General features: G+C 44.2%; 1 protein-coding gene across 50 annotated transcripts in view; it reads left to right on the top strand.

Moving 5' to 3' along the window:
• OBSCN (obscurin, cytoskeletal calmodulin and titin-interacting RhoGEF) overlaps positions 1-20,418 on the top strand; it is a 267,376-nt gene that overhangs the window by 128,837 nt on the left and 118,121 nt on the right. For 24 of the 50 annotated variants that reach the window (XM_083578984.1, XM_083579001.1, XM_083578979.1 and 21 more), the window contains 8 exons: positions 574-840; positions 2,853-3,119; positions 4,416-4,682; positions 6,541-6,813; positions 9,613-9,879; positions 16,203-16,475; positions 18,127-18,399; positions 19,792-20,079. In XM_083578984.1, the coding sequence (XP_083435110.1) occupies positions 574-840; positions 2,853-3,119; positions 4,416-4,682; positions 6,541-6,813; positions 9,613-9,879; positions 16,203-16,475; positions 18,127-18,399; positions 19,792-20,079 (2,175 nt within the window). The remainder of the gene's footprint in view (positions 1-573; positions 841-2,852; positions 3,120-4,415; positions 4,683-6,540; positions 6,814-9,612; positions 9,880-16,202; positions 16,476-18,126; positions 18,400-19,791; positions 20,080-20,418) is intronic. The other 26 variants (XM_083579023.1, XM_083579012.1, XM_083579009.1 and 23 more) reach the window with 7 other exon arrangements.

Genomic DNA, 20,418 nt, shown 5'->3' with positions numbered 1-20,418 from the left:
ATGGTATGTGATAACCCCAGGCAGTGGCGCAGCGTGGGGGGTGCAGGGGGGGCTGGCCACACCGGGCGCAACATCTGGGGGTTAAGGTTAGGGGGCTCAAATCCACGGGTTAGGGGGCGCAAATCCACGGGTTAGGGGTGCAAATTACTTGCCTTGCCCCGGGTTCTGACAACCCACGCTACGCCACTGACCCCAGGTGGGACATTCTCAATAGTGGTACCCACACTTTAGAATGACCACCCTTATCAGGCACCATTGGTATCTATGGTAATGAAGTTTTGACCCCAGGTAAAAGCATGATTATTCATCCAAGCATTTGACTAAAGCGGTACCCCTCGTTTAGTTGAAGTGGTTATATTAGTATCTTACTGGCTTAAGTTGCATTTAAACGAATATTGTTTTATTGTATTTGAATGCTGTTCTTCACTCTGAGGCTGCATTAAGAAATAAACCTGGGTTCAAATTGTATTTGTTTGTGTGTGTGTGTACACACACACACACACACACACACACACACACACACACACATATAAATACCATTCCAGCAAAGGCTTTGTTTTTCCCTCTGTACAGCTGCTCCAATAATCTTCATAAAGCAGCTGGAGAATATGGAAGTAGATGAGAACGCCACAGCAATCTTCCGCTGCGACCTTTCCAAACCCAATGTCCATGTGGAATGGAAGAAGGGTTCGTCCACAGCCCAGCCCAGCCAGAAGATTGAAATTAAAGCAGAAGGAACTGTCCACAGTTTGATCATCCGTACTGTGGTCCCTGAAGATTCAGGAGAATACAGCTGCAGCACAGCCGACAGGAAGACCACAGCTAGATTAAAGGTTAAAGGTGAGAACCTCTCTTTGGAGTTTATGACTAACAGGCTTGGGGAACCTTTTTTTGCTCCATGGAGCAGATCTTTATTAGGATTGGGCCAAATTTAACAGGTGGGTGGGACTGTCCACCTGTCAATCATCTGAGGACAAAATGGCATCGGGTGATTTAGTGCTCTGAAATCCTGAAGCATCTCACTTCTAAGCATCTCACAGCAATGTGAAGAAGAAGCCTTGATTTTTAAATGAGGTTCAGTGAAACCCCTTTTGCCACCAGGAAGAGGTTTTCACTGAACTCCCTGAAAAAGCTAAGTTTTGTTACAGCAGTGAGTGCAGTACAAAACCTTTCCTGATCAGTGATAATTGCACCCAGTTATTATCTCTGCAGTCTTTACAACCCTGGACAGCATTGGGGTTTTTTTTCTTTTCCCTGGCCGTGCAGCTCCCAAACCATTAACTTATGGTCTGTGTGTGTGGTTTGGGAGCTGCACAGCCAGGGAAAAAACAATGCTGTCCAGGGTTGTAAAGACTGCAGAGAGAATAATTGGGTGCACTCTTCCCACCTTGGATCAAATCTACGCTTCCAGGTGCCATAAGAAAGTGGCAGAGATAGTGCAGGATAGTAGCACGCACCCCGGAAATGGTCTCTTTCAGCTTCTGCCTTCTGGAAGAAGGTATAGGGTTATAAAGGCCAGGACTAGCTGTCTGAGAAACAGTTTCTACACAAATGCAATTCTGGTTCTAAACGTAGCATAAGGGGTCTCTATAGTATAGTGTATTTTAAAATGGGGTTTCAGAGTTTTTAGGGGTTTTTGAATGTTTTATGTAGTTTTTCAATTTCATTGTTCTGCTTGAGACAATGACAATAAAGATATCGTATCTCTGTACTGAATCTTGCCAAACTGAGCTGATGATGGGGGCCTGATTTTCTCTGCATTGACTGTGTGTGCCAGTTCCCTATGGGGAACTGTCACATGCAGCCAGCACAGCATCAAACCCCATATCCTGCCCATCAGCTGAGAATCTGGCCTCATGAACCAAACTGGAACCCCTGGCAGGCAGAAATTAACCCACGGGCGAGAGGTTGCCCACCTCTGCTTTAGTCTAACAGCATAAAAGTGTGAAGTTGTCCTCAGGTTGCTGGGAGAAATGAAAAAAATAATTGTGAAGTATATTACGCACAGGAAAGCACTACTGAACATGATTGCAGTAACTTTTATGCCTGGACTCTGGGCTTACCAAACCCTTTATGATTTCCCTTGAAGTTCCTCAGATGTCTTGCCTTCAGACAAACCGCAAAATTCATAGCAAATTTTGCCTCGATCGCAATCTGGCTGCATTTGGCCGAAGGGTTCTTGACTGAGCACACACCCCTTTTGAATCTCAAAGTGCTAGTGCAATCGGGGCATTTATTTATCCCTATATTGCATTTATATAGCTTGCCCCATGAGATATGTTTTCTAGGCAGCCCCAAAAGCCATCACTTATATAAACTAAGAACAGCTATGGCAAATGCTATTAAAAACAGAAGGTAAAGGTAAAGGGACCCCTGACCATTAGGTCCAGTCGTGACCGACTCTGGGGTTGCGGTGCTCATATCGCTTTACTGGCTGAGGGAGCCGGAGTACAGCTTCCGGGTCATGTGGCCAGCATGACTAAGCCGCTTCTGGCAAACCAGAGCAGCGCACGGAAACGCCGTTTACCTTCCCGCCGGAGTGGTACCTATTTATCTACTTGTACTTTGACATGCTTTCGAACTGCTAGGTTGGCAGGAGCAGTGACTGAGCAACGGGAGCTCACCCCATTGCAGGATTCGAACCGCCGACCTTCTGATTGGCAAGTCCTAGGCTCTGTGGTTTAACCCACAGCGCCACCCGCGTCCCATTAAAAACAGAAACACATCAACAAATCATTTTTTAAAAAAATTAAGCTCGACTGCTATTACTATTCTGAGTCAGAAGGAGGCATGATTAAGAAAGAGTATTTTGATCATAATGACTCTCAGATACGAGTTCTCTTGCCTTCCAGCTCTCCCTGTCCTTTTCAAACGTGGTCTCCAAAACAAAGAGGTTGAGACGGGGAACACAGTGTCCTTGCGCTGTGAGCTGTCCAAGCCTTTGGCCCCGGTGGCCTGGAAGAAAGGGAAAGTGGTGCTACAATCCAGTGACAAGTATGAGCTCAGGCAGGAAGGGAACTTTGCAGAGCTCCTCATCTATGATGTGGAAGCTCAGGATGCTGGGGAGTACACCTGCGATTCAGGAGACCAACAGACAACAGCCAGCGTGAAAGTCAAAGGTAGGAGAAGCTTGGGCTTGTTCCCAGTCCTTCTGCATGGTTGCCTTTGTGGCCTGGAGGGGTCTCCATTTTTTAAACAATAGTTCCATTCCAGAGATGTAACAAGTGTTTGTCTTGCATCACTGCCATCATTGGTAGGATTGGTAGGAAAGCTACAGTGGGAGCGTATCCTGCAGGGAGCAGGCTACTGACTCACATACCAGGTTCTACAAATGCTATCTATCTATATATATATATAGAGAGAGAGAGAGAGAGACCCTGAGAAAAAGAACATACAAAACCTACAATGTAAAATCAGGAAAAAAAACAAGCAGGAAAACTCTTATAAAGGTAAAGGGACCCCTGACCATTAGGTCCCGTCGTGACCGACTCTGGGGTTACAGTGCTCATCTCACTTTATTGGCCGAGGGAGCCGGCGTACAGCTTCTGAGTCATGTGGCCAGCATGACTAAGCCGCTTCTGGCAAACCAGAGCAGCGCACGGAAACGCCGTTTACCTTCCCACCGGAGCGGTACCTATTTATCTTCTTGCACTTTGACGTGCTTTCGAACTGCTAGGTTAGCAGGAGCAGGGACTGAGCAACGGGAGCTCACCCCGTCGCGGGGATTTGAACCGCGACCTTCTGATCGGCAAGTCCTAGGCTCTGTGGTTTAACCCACAGCGCCACCTGTGTAGTACTTATAAAGGTACTAACAACCAAAAGTGGGACAGCAGAAAGAAAAAAAATAAGTGAAAACTGGGACTCTGTGGGTTATGATTCATTGGGAGGGGGCTGGCAACTGTCCCCTTGCCCCCTCCTGGTTCCCCCCTTCCGCTGCCACCTACAGACCAATTCTGCCATGTCTGTGGCTAACAGTTGGTGTAACAATTTCATTTTCCATATGAATGAAACTCTGGGGAAACCTTTTAGCATACTCTGATTAAAACTTGGAACAACTGCCAGAAGCTAGATAATGGTTTGGCCACAGGTACCTCATTCCTTACCTTCTTCTCTCAGTCTTAACAATCTCTGGGATCTTAGTATGGATTTTGAAATCAGTGGTAGCTGGGCAGTGCTCATAATTGGCCATTCCACATCCTGTTTTTACATATATATCCATATACCTTTACCGATCTCATCTCTGACAGTGTTGCCATAGATGGCATCTCTGCAAAGTCCAGCAGAAGCTGGTGTGGGCGCATCTTGCCAGAGTTCCTTATTAATTAAAGCCGTGATCTATGCCCACAAATATTTCTCAGTCCCTCCATTTTGATAGGGTTAGGGTTATCACTGCCCTGATCTTCTCTTCCCTGCAGTTCTGCCAGTGCTCTTCAAAGAAGAATTGCAGAACGTGGAATCAGAAGCAGGTGGAAAGGCCGTCCTGCGCTGCGAGATCTCAAAACCCGACGCTCCTGTGGAGTGGAGGAAAGGAGCCATTGTTCTTCAGCCTAGTGCCAAGTATGAGATGCGGCAGAGAGGCGCAAGTATTGAGCTGATCATTCACAATCTGGAGCCCGAAGATTGCGGCCCCTACACTTGTAGCACAGGAGACGAGCTGTCGACAGGCTCCGTTTATGTTCAAGGTGCGTTCACCATAATACGGCTGGATTTTGTAACCCAAAACTTACACGTGCCATACGGCAGAGCAAAACCACACTGCTTCCAGAGCAGCTCATTCACCCAACACCAAAGCATACGGGCTGAAACACAGTATCGTAATTCTGTGCATAAAGTGGTTTGGTGGTGCTTTGCTTAAATCCCTGAGTCTAGTTCACACATGTATTGACATCGCTTTTATTTCTCACTACCTGTCTACTCAGCACTTGATTCCTTTGGCTGGATGTGTCCTAGCTTCCTTGACATGCATTAATGTGAGGTGCTATGAAAGTTCTGTTTACGCACTCAATGTGTGAGATCTCATTCACACATGCAAGTTTCCGTCACAATGCTTCGCTCGTTGAGTAACAAACCTGTATGTGTGAACGACACATGCGTAGTCCCAGGTGTATGAAAGCAGTAGTCACTGCCACTCTGTACTGGAAGAGCATTTCAAACATATATAAGCCAAATAGAAAGCCAGAACTCTCCTTTTAGTTTACTACTAGGCATCATTTTATGCTTCATTATATTCATGTGAATGGTCCCCTGGCAATTGGAGGTTGTGATTAGGAGGTTTTTGGGGGGAGGGGGAGAGGAGAAGGGACTATATAGCCTATCTGCTTCCTGCCATTTCCCCATTCAAAATCAACCCACCCCTGGCTGCTTCCTCACCTGCAGGGTGAAAAGCTTCTGAGAAGTGTGATTTTGAGTGGGTAACAGTGGAAGGAGAAAGGGTTAAGTATTTCATGCACAGTATGAAATTAACAGCTTCCTACAGCTACTTTTCAGCTTGCTTCAAGAAACTGTTTATGCATCTCCCACAATTACCATCTGGTTTGGTTCCAAGAAACCGTCAAAAGGTTCTTTTACAAATATACATTGGGATGAATAGTTGAGCACTCATTCTCTTATCATTTGAGGAAGGTTTTGTTGTGTATCTAAGCCTTGCCTATCAAAGGCGACACCCGAGAAAGAAGAGTTGGCACATCTGCCTCGTTTGCATATCAGGGTGCAATATTATGACAAAAAGTATCAATTGCTTGATTGTGTGAAAGCAAAACCCCATCTGTCTTGTTTAAGTTTGGGGCAGATTAGCTTCCTTATACAGTCATAGAAGAAAAGAATTGTAGTGTTGGAAAGGACCCCAAAGCTCATCTCGTCCACCCCCTGCAATGCAGAAATCTCAACTAAAGATTCCCTGACAGATGTCCATCCAACCTCCGCTTAAAAACCTTCAAGGAAGCATGTTAGAAAGTTAGTCAATGTGACAAGAGAACGATTCTTTATTAAAAATCCGTGTTAACTGATCTCTACAATCTCATAGATGCCATGGTGTTGTCCTATGAATGCATGTCCTGTACCTACCAAAATGGTGGATTCCCATATCTGTTCCATCTTAACATGATGGAGGGTCCAGCAAGTTGAATTTTCTTGAAGTTCTGGCACAGGCTCGTGGTATTTTGATGCCAACATTAGACCAAATTACAGCTCACCAACATCTTGGTTGTCCCTAGTTTCCAAAGTATTTTTAAGAATGTGATCAGTTGCAACCATAGCAGGTCATTCTCAAAGACCACTATCCCATGGCAACATCACAAGTGGGCATGGCAGGAGGTGCCAACACGTAACCATTTCTCCAGGATAAATGAGTTTCGACCATCGGCCTTGAGTGTGTCTATGTGTAATTGTGATATGTTCTTCGGTATCAATCTTGATTGCTAGGTTTGTAAGTCCCCTAAAGATGTTCATCTCTTAAGTGGTGGGTGTTGTCAGTTTCGTAAAAGCCGGTATGTTTACACATGTGTTCTCCCTTGGTATGCATTCTCTTACTTTGTCACGCAGAAGAGGAAGTGCAGATAGTTTCTGGTTTAAAGAACACGGACGTCTTTGCGGGCGAATCAGCCACTTTCACTTGCGAGCTCTCGCACCCGGGCATGCAAAACGTACAGTGGTGGCTGGATGGATCTCCCCTCCAAAGCAGCCCCGTGAACGAAATCTCTGTGCAAGATGGGAAAGTGTATACTTTGACCCTAAAGGACCTGGGGCCCAATGATTCAGGAATTGTGACCTTCAGAGCGGGCCCCCTCATTTCCTCCGCTAAATTATTAATCAAAGGTATTTTGGCTTTGGATGCAGTTGCCCAACGGGCCACCCCACAAACCACGCCGCTTACGCTTCTGGCTTCAGGTGGCCCTTAACAACTTTCTGCAAAATGGCTACTGGAAGGCATGCATTAACCAGTAAGCACCATCTTACTAGCTTATCCGCCGGCCTCTTACAAGATGTTCCACTGCAGGTGTTCTTTCCAGTACGGTATATAATGATAAGGTATAACTTACATGCACACACAGAGACAACAGAGGTTGCTCCCAAAGCCTTCCATGGGCCAGGAGAAAAGTATGAACCCCCTTTTAAGCTCCAAGTTGTTTGCAGACTCTCATAAGCATAGCGTAGACAGCTAGGCAGAAGGATACTGCTTGAAAAGGCAATTAAAATATGAGATTTTCAGAGGTGATTGAATGCTGGTAGTGTGCATATTGAATTAGAAATTTTCTTGCAAAAGACACATCCATATAACCAAAACAGGTGCAACATTGCTTACTGGGGCAAATGATCCTTAATAAGAATATACAAAACCTGCCCTGTTGCTCTTACCAGCCCCAGTCTTGGAAACATGGGGAAATTATTATTATTATGCCAATCTTCATATTTATATCACAGGGTGGTTTACAATATATTCCACAGTGTGTCTCAGATGCCCTTGCTTTTAGGAACTGCTACTGGAAGTTACATGCACTTCTGAATTATAGCTGTCAACGTTTCCTTTTTTTTTAAGGGGAATTCCATTATTCCGAATAGGATTCCTCGCAAGAAAAGGGAAAAGTTGACAGCTATGTTCTGAATGTGCATCCAGGTGCAGCTGCTGCTGCTGGTGCCCTCCAGTTTCATTTGGGGTGGAAATTTGGGGGGCTTGTATAAGTGTTTGCATAGTGAGCCCCCAAACATTTCCCCCTCTTGCTGAAATTGGAACTGGACAAAGGGTTAGGGTTACTAGTTCTAAATATTTCACTCCCATTGAGGTTTATGGCTGTAAACACTAGGAAAGTTGACACCTCTCTCTTGCACATGAACCACCTTGGTCCCTAAGGCGATGGCTGTTACCTGTAGGGAACGCGCCAAAGGTTGCAGAACTTGAGCGGTTGTGTGTCTCAGTTCAGTAATCCCACTGGAATTCGTTTATAGTCAGAAATCACGTAGAGTTCCTGTGAAATCATAGGCAGCTTCCCAAGATATTTTCAGAGAATAATCGGCATGAACAAGCAGTAAAGTAATTCCCTTTATTATACCAAATTGTGTTGATGTAAGAAAACCCAGGCTTTCAAGTTACACTGCACTCTTCATTCATCAAGCAAAATAGGTAGAAAGGGATAGATCCAGTATGAAATAAGAACAATACATGAAGAATCCTAGGGTGGCACCATGCTTCATTCACCAGGAAAATAAAATACTAGTGAAATTCTAACCATGCTTACATTAATGCCCTTAACAGACACTTCCTTTATGTTTCAGCTGGTAGTGCTATCTCTGTGCTTTTGCCTTTTCTCTTTATATCAGCCTGTCTTTTCTGTCCAGGCCAGATCTTCTCAGAAGATGTCAGGAGGATATTCTTTCCTTCTCATTCACTGTTTTCCAAAAATAAGCAGGCTTACACGTGCACAAATGATGCCTATTTGGTGATGCACTGGTCCCTCTGTAGAACTCACAATATTACAATTCTTGTTTGGTTTTTGTGCATTAATGTAAGCTGTTGTATCTTAGTCCAAATTCCTGCACAATTCCAAGTCCAGCTCTAAGCATGCAAGGAAATGGACAAGTCTTAAATTTAAAAACAAGGACCTCTTGATTAGTGCAATCTGTGTCACCTCACCTCTTCTCTGAGGACTCCTGACTGTTTTTCACTCCAATGTCACTTCTGAAACATTCTCACCCAGGGCACAACTTGCCTCACTCTGATCTCGATCTTGGACTCAGTTTTTAGACAACATTATGCCCCACTCAATTGTCTTGTAAGACATCAGCAAAGGGGGCCATCAAAGGAGGTATAATCTGACCACTTGGGGCTGTTGCCACTTCAGGTCAATGCTGCTTCATTATTGCCAATCCCACGCTATGTCAGCCCTTGACTACAGCAGACCAAATGATTGGGTGGGTGGGATTAAAGGTCTTGGTTTGGGCAGGTCTATAGATCAGAAAATGGGATGCGGGTGGCGCTGTGGTCCAAACCACAGAGCCTAGGGCTGGCTTATCAGAAGGTTGGCAGTTCAAATCCCCAAGACAGGGTGAGCTCCCATTGTTCAGTCCCAGCTCCTGTCCACTTAGCAGTCTGAAAGCACATCAAGTGCAAGTAGATAAATAGGTACCACTCCAGCGGGAAGGTAAACGGCATTTCCGTGCACTGCTCTGGTTCGCCAGAAGCGGCTTAGTCATGCTGGTCACATGACCCGGAAGCTGTCTACGGACAAATGCCGGCTCCCTCGGCCTATAGAGCGAGATGAGCGCCGCAACCCTAGAGTTGCCCGCAACTGGACTTAACGGTCAGGGGTCCCTTTACCTTTACCTTTATAGATCAGAATGTGAGCCCACTCTCTAGTAACACACCTACAGAGATATAACTGTAATGTCCCAGGGACACGCAACACGACAGCTTCCCTAACAGCTAATCCACCTGCTTCTATACTGCTCATTGCTGATGTCACCAGCAAACACAAAACTCATCAAACTAAGTGGTGCTTCTCATCCGCTTTCATGTATCTCACTCACACCGAGAGCACTGTACTTAAACAAAATGAGCGCCTGTAAACGTTCCCCAAAGGATGCACTAATACATGTCCCCCCTGACATGTCGGTTGACAGATCCAACCATTGAAGTGGTCAGTCCCATGCAGGACATTACGGTGGACGAAGATGGCACAGCAGAATTCATCTGCCAGTATTCCAGGCCTGTGCAGGCCACGTGGATGAAGAACGAGCAGGTGGTTCATGCAGACGGCCAGCGAATTGTCATTGAGCAAGACTGGAATGTGGCCAAGCTGAAGATTAAGCCTGCTCTCCCGGGGGACACCGGCATCTATTCTTGCGAAGCTGGAGGCACTAAAGTGGTGGCTATGCTTGATGTTCAAGGTGAGGTCTTCCACGATGGAAAGAAGACTATCGAGGGAGTGCAGGGAGCGTTCACAGCAGCAACCGACCATGAGCAGTGCTACTCCTTTTGCCATGGCCTAGCACTGTTTTCCAGCTGCAGCCTGTGATGTCTGAACAGAGGCTGGATGACAACCTCTCAGGAGTTCTGTAGCTGTGATTCCTGCATTGCTGGGGTTGAGCTAGAATCCCTTCCAACTCTACAGTTCTGTGATTCTGTGAGGAGCTGTTGACTCTTCCAGATTATAGAGCATGGGGGAAAGGCCCCGCTCCTTAAAAAAAAGGGGGGAGGTTATAGCTATAGGGCTGAACAAACCTTTCAGTTTTGGTTCCTCTCAGTTTCACATTTTTCTGGTCCTTCAGTTCAGTTCTCCAAAGTTTCGCATCAGCTTGCAATTTTTCATTATTAAACAAATCAGGCTTGATGGTGGAAATTTTCCCCAACACACACACATTTAAAACAGTTTTCTGCAAGGTGCACATTTTTGCAAGCAGTTTACCTTAATATAACTTAGCTGAGTGTATTATTTTCACTATATACGTTTTTTATGCTTATCCTCTCCCTCATAACGTACAGATTTTGACGCACAATATTTTGCTGGAGAACTGCATCACAAAATTAAGAGAAGTGCACAATTTGAAGGATAGCTATATTTTGGTTCATGTGTGTTTTTTCAGGAAGCACATATTAGGTAGGTTTGCATGAAAATGGAAACCAAGCCAAATTTCTCCTCCCTCCCTAGTTAGCAATTTTATGTGGCCTCTGGGACGGAGTCTGGGACCTACTGCAGGGATGATGTGAAACATTGTCTTTGCAAAAGCTTTGAAACGATACCCCAGGGTACCTCTTTCCAACACTTTCCCAACATGCCTTTTTTTTGTTTCCACATACTTCCTTTAATTTAGGGCTGCCTGTTCATGCAAAATCTAATTAAAGTCATTTTGGATAATTAAAGGTCTGCTGTAATGTTGTGGCTCTGAGTGTAAGCTGAGAGCTGAGGAGCCACCCTGCTATTTTAATTCTCACATCAGTTATGAACTTTGCTAGGGTGGGCTTAGGTAAGTCCTTAACTTAAACCTCCCCAACTGCAAAGGGGGAAAGTAATACTTGCCTACCTTACAGGGCTGTTGTAAGGATAACTGAAAATAAAATAAATGTGAAATGCTTTGAGTACCCTAAAGTGTTTCATAAATGCTAAAGATAAATACTGCCTTTGATTATATTAGTCTACATTTACCCAGAGCTCAGACTTCTGATACTGTTGTTTAATATATTGCTCTGGCTTAGTCTTATTTGGTTGTTATTAGCAATGTGGTGGTATTATTATTATTATTCCGATTTTATTTTTATAGTTGTTTAGCTATGTTATGTTGTTATGTTATGTTATGTTATGTTATGTTATGTTATGTTATGTTCACGTGCTGCTTGAGGATTTCCCCACAGGCATCTGGTTGGTCACTGTGAGAACAGGATGCTGGACTAGATGGGCCATTGGCCTCATCTAGCAGTCTCTCGAGCCAGTGTGGTGTAGTGGTTAAGAGCGGTGGACTCGTAATCTGGTGAACTGGGTTCGCTTCCCCACTCCTCCACATGCAGCTGCTGGGTGACCTTGGGCCAGTCACACTTCTCTGAAGTCTCTCAGCCCCACTCACCTCACAGAGTGTTTGTTGTGGGGGAGGAAGGGAAAGGAGAACATTAGCCGTTTTGAGACTCCTTCGGGTAGTGATAAAGCAGGATATCAAATCCAAACTCTTCTTCTTTTTATGTCAAGCATTCTGTTCTCACAGTGGCCAAGCAGATGGCCATGGCAAGCCAACAAGTAGGACCTGAGTGCAGCAACAGCACTCTCCACTTCCAGGAACTGGTATAACAGAGGCATACTGCTTTGATGAGGCAGGGTGAGGCGCCCACCTCAAACAGAGGAAGCCCAAGAGATGCCACCCGCCTCATCTCCACAGCCCAGCCCACCAGCAGAGAAGTGGCATTGGCAGCGGTTTCCTGTGAGATCTCGCTGAAATCTTGCAAGATCTCACAGCGGCAAGGGAGGAAGGGATGGAGTCCAGTTTCGCCAGAAGCAGGTAAAGGGGATGTACCATCTCTGGGCAAGCAGAATATAGCCATCATGTTTTTTTTTTTTTAAAATATTTTTATTCGAGAATTTTTTCCATATAAACATAACATACATAAACATACAAAGACAAAAACAAAACAAAAAACATGTACCATTTCATATCCTAATTTCTTGTACCTTTCTTCCCCGACTTCCTCATGCCTCCCTTTTCTGTATTCCAAGTTCTTATCGATTACTCAGCAAATCTTCCCTTATTTTAATTTAGATTTAAACTAATCTTCCTTATTCTCCTTGTCTTAACCATTGCTAATAGTAACCATTTACTTTCCAGTCCAACATCATTCTAACTTTCATTAACTTTGTAATATTTCTTTAAATAGTCCTTGAATTTTTTCCATTCTTCTTGCGCTGCTTCTCTTCCCCGGTTTCGGATTCTGCTCGTCATTTCTGCCAAGCCCATGTAGTCTATCACCTTCATCTGCCATTCTTCCAGTGTGGGTAGCTCTTGCGTCTTCCAGTACTTCGCAATGAGTATTCTAGCTGCTGTTGTAGCATACATAAAGAAAGTTATATCCGTCTTTAACACCCCTTGGCCGACAATACCCAAGAGAAAGGCCTCTGGTTTCTTGGAGAAAGTATATTTAAATACCTTTTTAAGTTCATTATAGATCATTTCCCAGAATGCCTTAATCTTCGGGCAAGTCCACCAAAGATGAAAAAATGTACCTTCAGTTTCTTTACATTTCCAACATTTATTGTCAGGCAAATGGTAAATCTTTGCAAGCTTGACTGGGGTTATGTACCACCTATATATCATTTTCATAATATTTTCTCTTAAGGCATTACATGCCGTAAATTTCATCCCGGTGGTCCACAACTTTTCCCAATCAGCAAACAAAATATTATGACCAATGTCCTGAGCCCATTTAATCATGGCTGATTTAACCATTTCATCTTGTGTATTCCATTTCAGCAGCAAATTGTACATTTTTGACAAGTTCTTAGTACTGGGTTCTAACAGTTCTGTCTCCAATTTTGATTTTTCCACCTGGAAGCCAATTTTACTGTCCAGTTTAAACGCTTCATTTATTTGATGATAGTGCAACCAATCTCTCACCTTCCCTTTTAATTTCTCAAAGCTCTGCAATCTCAGTTTGTCCCCTTCCTTTTCCAAAATTTCCCAGTATCTTGGCCACTTGGACTCCATATTTAACTTTTTAACTGCCTTAGCTTCCATTGGCGACAGCCACCTTGGAGTTTTATTTTCCAGCAAGTCTTTATATCTAACCCAGACATTTAGTAGTGCTTTTCTGACAATATGGTTTTTAAAACTTTTGTGTGCTTTAACCTTGTCATACCACAAATATGCATGCCACCCAAAAATATTGTTAAAACCTTCCAAATCCAAAATGTCTGTGTTTTCAAGAAGCAGCCATTCTTTCAGCCAGCAGAAAGCTGCCGCTTCATAGTACAATTTAAAGTCTGGCAGGGCAAACCCCCCTCTTTCCTTTGAATCCGTTAATATCTTAAATTTAATTCTGGGCTTTTTGCCCTGCCAGACAAATTTAGATATGTCTTTTTGCCACTTCTTGAAACAATCCATTTTATCCATTATTTGCAATGCTTGGAACAAAAACAACATTCTTGGCAATACATTCATTTTTATAACTGCAATTCGGCCTAACAAGGAAAGCTTTAAATTGGACCAAATCTCCAAATCTTTTTTCACTTCTCTCCAAGTTTTTTCATAATTATCTTTAAACAGATTCACATTTTTAGCTGTCATATTTATACCCAAGTATTTCACTTTTTTAACCACAGTCAACCCTGTCTCGTTCTGAAACCTTTCTTTTTCTACCTGTGTCAAGTTTTTCTCCAAAACCTTTGTCTTTGACTTATTCAATTTAAATCCTGCCATTTGACCAAACTCTTGAATTATTTCCAAAACACTTTTCGTGCTAGCTTCTGGCTCTTGCAATGTAAGTACTAAATCATCTGCAAATGCTCTCAATTTATATTGTTTAGCTCCGACCTGAATCCCTTTAACCAACTGGTCCCTCCTAATCATATTAAGCAAAACCTCCAGGACCGATATAAAAAGTAGTGGGGAGATAGGGCACCCCTGACGTGTCCCTTTTTCAACAGAATATAGCCATCATGACTCATAGGCATTGAAAGCCTTCTCCTCTGGGAATTTATCTAATCCTTCTTTAAAGCCTTCCAAGCCTGTGGGCTTCACAACTGCCAGGCTCATGGTGCCTCCTGCTTTTTTTAAAATGTGCTTTATTGATTTTAAGTTACAAACGAATTAGCTGTAAAGTCAAGAGAAACTAATAATGTCAGCAATAATCCATAATAATGTCATCATCAACAACAACAAGAAGTCAGAGTACAGAGCCATCACAAAAAAGGAAAAATATAACAGTAGTGATTCAATAAAAACTTGTGAAAACACTTTTAAAATGGTGCACTGGTGGGTACATGCAACCGGCAAAATTGCATAAAATCAGTCAAAATATTTCTCCATTATGCTGGCAAGATTGCAGACTTCCTGGTGCCTCCTCCTTAATTCAGCCCAAGACAAACTTGGTTTCAGAAATTCAAAGGGGACAGAAACTGTCAGGATTGCATACTGCCATTGCTATAGGTGGCAATGGTGAACGGCTCGTGAACCATCTCAGTGCAGGACTATTGAAAGACGAAATGACAACATCAAAATAAATGAGATACTGTTTTTCCCCCTTTTGCAATATGAAACATGTGAAACAATTCCATATCTCCTCCTAACCCTCACCAAAGTTTATGCATCGACCTGCGGTAGCTGACAGTAAAAACCCTTCTTCTCCCAATACAGAGATTTCCCAAATTGATCCTATGTTGTCAAAAGCAATAAACATGGGTAATGTAAACTGCGCCATTGTGGATTGCATAATTCCAAGTAGCTGTTAATGCACAGAACAGCACAATATATATTGTCCCTTCTCTTGTCATTATGGACACCTCACTTTTACTGATTTTACTTTTTAAATGTTATGGCCCACTTTCCCACAGGCTCAAAGCAATCAACAGGCACCCAATAGAAGAAGAAGAGTTTGGATTTGATATCCCGCCTTTCACTCCCCTTCGGAGTCTCAAAGTGGCTAACATTCTCCTTTCCCTTCCTCCCCCTCCCTCACACACTCTGTGATGTGAGTGGGGCTGAGAGACTTCAGAAAAGTGTGACTGGGCCAAGGTCACCCAGCAGCTGCATGTGGAGGAGCGGAGACGTGAACCCGGTTCCCCAGATTATGTGACTACCGCTCTTAACCACTACACCACACTGGCTCGAGAGACTGCTAGATGAGGCCAATGGCCCATCTAGTCCAGCATCCTGTTCTCACAGTGACCAACCAGATGCCTGTGGGGAAATCCTCAAGCAGCACGTGAACATAACGGCAACTCTTCCTTCCTGTGGTCTCCAGCGACTGGTATTCAGAACCATTGCTGCCTCTAGCTATGGAGGCAGACCAGAGCCACCATGAGTAGTAGCCACTGAGAGCCTTGTAATTCATGAATTTGTCTAATCTTCCTTTAAAGCCATCCAGGTTGATGGCTTCACAGCTGCCAGGCTCATGGTGTCTCTTCCTGGACTAGATGGTCCTTTGGCCTGATGCAGCTTCTTATGCTCTTCCTGAGTTGCACTGACCTTATGTTGACATTACAGATCAGTTGATTATGTAACTCTTTGCTGGGTCATCAAACAGAACATTCCATCGTTTTAGAGCTCTTCAGCCACTGCACAATGACTGCTGCGTTTCAAATGAAGATTGTATTGAAAGTCGAAGTTAGTGGCTCTCAAATTTTACCCCCCCCTCGATTGACCAAATTGCTGGGGGGGGGGTGGCCCTCAGTGGACCAGTTTGTAAAGTTTTGTTGCTTGACAAATCAAAGCACATACATAACTCACATTTTAACATTTTTCCTTCGGTGCTAACATCATTGCTGTTTATGAAAATCACAGGATCGAGGTCAAAGCTTTGTTAGCTTCTTCAGTAATGGAAGAGATATAGACCACTTGTATAGAACTAGTAGACCACCTGTGGTCTGAAGACCACTATTTAAGAACCTCTGATCTAAGTAATTGCATTCAACCGATATGTGATCGCCTATTTTGATTTTCTATGTAATGTTCAGATGTGTAAACTCAGTGATTAATTGTGAATTTATTTATTTTTTAAAAAACCTTTCTAACAGCCAAGAACACCATTGTCCAGGGCTTAGAGAACGTTGATGCAATGGAAGGGGGTGAAGCTCTGTTTGAGTGCTACCTTTCGAAACCTGAGTGCTACAATTATAACTGGCTGATTGACGATGAGCCAGCCAAAACTTCTGAAAACATTGAGATGGTTTATTTTGAAAATGGTCTCCGTCATCTCCTTCTCCTGAAGAACCTCACCCCCCATGACAGCTGCCAAGTGACTTTCCAGACCGGTGACGTGGCTTCGTCTGCATTCCTAACTGTAAAAGGTAGTATCATACTATTGCTTCATAACCACAAGCCTACTGACCCAGATAACATATCATTGTTCCTTCTATTCTCTGTCATTCTCTGTCCTTTTTCTGAAAGTTACTAGACTCAGAGTAATGAACGAATGAGATGTATGCAACTGGACCCCATCTGGCAGTACCTTTTCAATATGGGAGCTACTATAGGGCCACTCTTCCCTGTGCTCTGCAAGTAATGTTGGAGCCCTGGGTAGGGATGTAAGAAGAAATCTTTTCGCATCCTTCGCTATATTTGTCTCATGAGGCTCCGCCTTAGTTCTGCTGCAGTTCACCTTCTGCCCAAAACTTGCTGTCTGCTGTGATGAAATGACATACATTATATCATCATTATGTTATTCCATCCCATTCATTTCTTTTTCTTTTTAAATTTGTTTTTATTGAAAGATTTCCATGGATAACAGAGGTGCGTATAACGTAGGTCTCTGTTTTCAGTTCATAGAGTCCTTTCTACAGGTCAATTACATTCGGTGTGAGATGCTGCTGTCATAGGGATTGTGAGGGTGTGGGGAGAGAGAAGGGAGGTAATGATATTTCATTCTTCTGCATAGTGTACATGCAGAGTTTTGTGTGAGTGTTAGGCAGATAAGTTGTTTGCTTGTTTGTTTGTTTGTTTGTTTGTGTTGGTGCTACAAGAGGTTGGAGAGCCCAGAGCACGGTTGGTTGCAGTGAGTTTTAGTTGTGTGTATGAGGAGGAGGGGGTTGTTGGGTAAAATTAGCCCATTTTTTTATGTTGTCGGGGTGGGTGGGTTCATTTCAATGTAAAGAAAACACAATTCAAATGGGGCATAATCAATTGTGTATCATGTTGTTGTTTAGTCGTTTAGTGGTGTCCGACTCTTCGTGACCCCATGGACCAGAGCACACTGTCCAACCATCTCATCCTCTGTCGTCCCCTTCTCCTTGTGCCCTCCATCTTTCCCAACATCAGGGTCTTTTCCAGGGAGTCTTCTCTTCTCATGAGGTGGCCAAAGTCTTGGAGCCTCAGCTTCAGGATCTGTCCTTCCAGTGAGCACTTAGGGCTGATTTCCTTCCGAATAGATCGGTTTGATCTTCTTGCAGTCCATGGGACTCTCAAGAGTCTCATCCAGCACCACCATTCAAATAATTGTGTATCATACGCACACTGAAAGCACTAGCACCAACACTTAGTACCGATTGCATTCTCTGGATTGATTTCCCGCTTCCCATTTTCTTCGGAATGCAGAAGCATCTTGTAGAAGGAATCTCAGTTCTTCACACCAATGTCAGTCATCCTGGAAACTGGTGTGAGAAGAAGCAATGTTATGGGCTCCAGCCACATAACCCTGTTTCCATGAGCTAGAGTGTGGGAGCAGGAGCTGAGACAAAGTGTGCTGAGCCAAGAGCTGAGCAAGTGACCTGGACACTAAGAAATTCAAAAGGGCAGGGCTTGGAAATCTGTGGACCTCCAGGATGTTGTTGGACAACAAACCCCATCATCCCTGATGACAATCACCATAATGGTTGGGCTGCTGGGAATTGGAGTCACCAACATCTGAAGGTCACAGTTTTCCTACCCCTGCTGTGCACTTAACTCACAACTTTCCCTTCCTTGCTTTGAAGGCATCACTCATGCATTTGGTCCTAATTTCAGGATGGCGTCTGGAATTCTTGGAGCCAATCACTGACACCACAGTTACTGCTGGGGACCAGGCGACCTTCACCTGTGTTTTAAGTGAAGCAGTTCCAGTCAATGAAGTTGCTTGGTATATTAATGATGTGGATATCCAAGCAGATGAAAACTGGAGGATCCAAGCAGAAGGAAATAGCTACAAACTCATACTGAAGAAAGCTCAACTGCATCACTCTGGAGAGGTGACCTTTGCTGCAAGGGATGCCATTGTGTCAGCTAAGTTATCTGTCATAGGTAGGTTGGGAGAATCCAAGTTCCTGATGATTCTAGCTCTGATTTAGCATCATTAAGCTTTATTGTGGGGCCTGACAATAGTGCCACTCTTTCTATGCTTGGTGGAATGTCACATCAATGAGATTTTTAATCTTGTTGTCCTGAGTGTAACTTTCTGCATGATTAGTACTGCTGTAAATTCAGAACGTTCGCTGTTCTGATCATCCACCAAAGCACCACAGTGGCTCACGCGTTATATCGCTTTTCAAAAGATTTGTTCCAATTGCAACAAATCAGTTTGAAAATTAGATTGTGCCTTGGTTTGCTGACATCCTAACAAAGACAGAATCATATTTAGTAGAATAATGATGTTGATTTAAAAAAAACAAAACACTTCTGGTGGTATTTTCTCTGGAGCATCATTAGACTTAACACGATGCCGCTGTTTGATTTGAAAAGTTCTCAAGCACTTGTGACTGTTGAGGACTTGGTTTGCTGCCCCATGTTTGTGGTAAGATGCAGAGCACTTCTGAGATTCCCTGCTGAGCTGCAACCCCTGTAGAATGATGTTCTTCGGACTTAAGCCATGTTTGGGCATTGATCATCCAGCTGTCTCTGTTGAACAATATGTCAGAAATGATTATTTCCAGCAGCATTCTGTAAACGAGGTCTGGGCTAGCTTTTATAGGGCTGGAGCATCTTGGATGTAGCTGTGACAATGTACCTATCATAAGCAGGCCTGGTGTTAACAATTGGCCAGGTCTAGGGCTCTAGGGACGTGGGTGGCGCTGTGGGTTAAACCACAGAGCCTAGGATTTGCCGATCAGAAGGTTGGCGGTTTGAATCCCTGCTCCTGCCAACCTAGCAGCTTGAAAGCACGTCAAAGTGCAAGTAGATAAATAGGGAAGGTAAACGGCGTTTCTGTGCACTGCTCTGGTTCGCCAGAAGTGGCTTAGCCATGCTGGCCACATGACCCAGAAGCTGTCTGCGGACAAACGCCGGCTCCCTCGGCCTATAGAGCGAGATGAGTGCTCAACCCCAGAGTCGGTCACAACTGGACCTAATGGTCAGGGGTCCCTTTACCTTTACCTTAGGGCTCTCATTGGTCTGACCTGCCTCCCACTCAGCACTGGGCAGGGGTACTGACTTAAAAAAAATATATGGGGGGAGGCAGGTAAATCTCACCTTGCATAATCAATCATGAGACATGGTGCATACACACCATTTGAATGCAATGCACATCAACTTGGGGCGGCGGGTGGTCCCTTCAAATATTTTATTGGGTGTGTGCGAAGGGACCTCAGCCCCTAGCAATTGGCTCTTACAGCCCTGGAACTGGTCTTGAATGTGTTGCCATACTTATAAGATGCAGCACTCCTTTTATACATGCCTGGAACTCTGTTGTGCCTTCAGCCTTCCCTGACCCTCCTGAGGAACCGGAGATCATAAGTAAGACCAGCCACTCGGTCACCTTGTCCTGGTTCAAGCCGCTCAACAACGGGGGTGCTGACATCCTAGGCTACCGTGTCGAAATGAAAAGCCCAGGCAGTGACTGGCAGCCATGCGGCACCGGAGTTATCCCAAGCACAGAGTTTGTAGTGGACAATCTCACAGCAGGCAAGACGTACAGATTCCGCATTTCAGCTGTCAGCAAAGCGGGTGCTGGGAAGCCAGTGCATTTGCCTCAAAGTGTGCAGCTAGGTGAGAATTAGAAGACCCCTCTGCTGTCCTGAGAGTAGCTCTACAGCTCAGCATCTTGCATGGCATGTGAGCTTTGCTCTGCAGCAAGAAGGATCTGTTTATTTTTCAGCAATTTGCAGGCAAGCTCCACGCTCAGGTTCTGCATTATGTAAATGTTGTGGGCAAGCCAGGCATTGATGCATCAATTGAATTAGATTTGAAGGATGAGCCCTTCTCCTCACTCTATCAAGTTCTGGCTATAGCTTGTTACAGTCAAACCTCAGTTGTCAAACATAATCCGTTCCGGAAGCCCATTCAGCTTCCAAAACTTTTGACAACCAAGGCGCGGCATCTGATTGG

Source organism: Podarcis filfolensis (assembly GCF_964270895.1).
Source record: "Podarcis filfolensis genome assembly, chromosome: 12".
Taxonomy (NCBI): domain Eukaryota; kingdom Metazoa; phylum Chordata; class Lepidosauria; order Squamata; family Lacertidae; genus Podarcis; species Podarcis filfolensis.
This window is presented reverse-complemented; position numbering and strand designations above follow the sequence as displayed.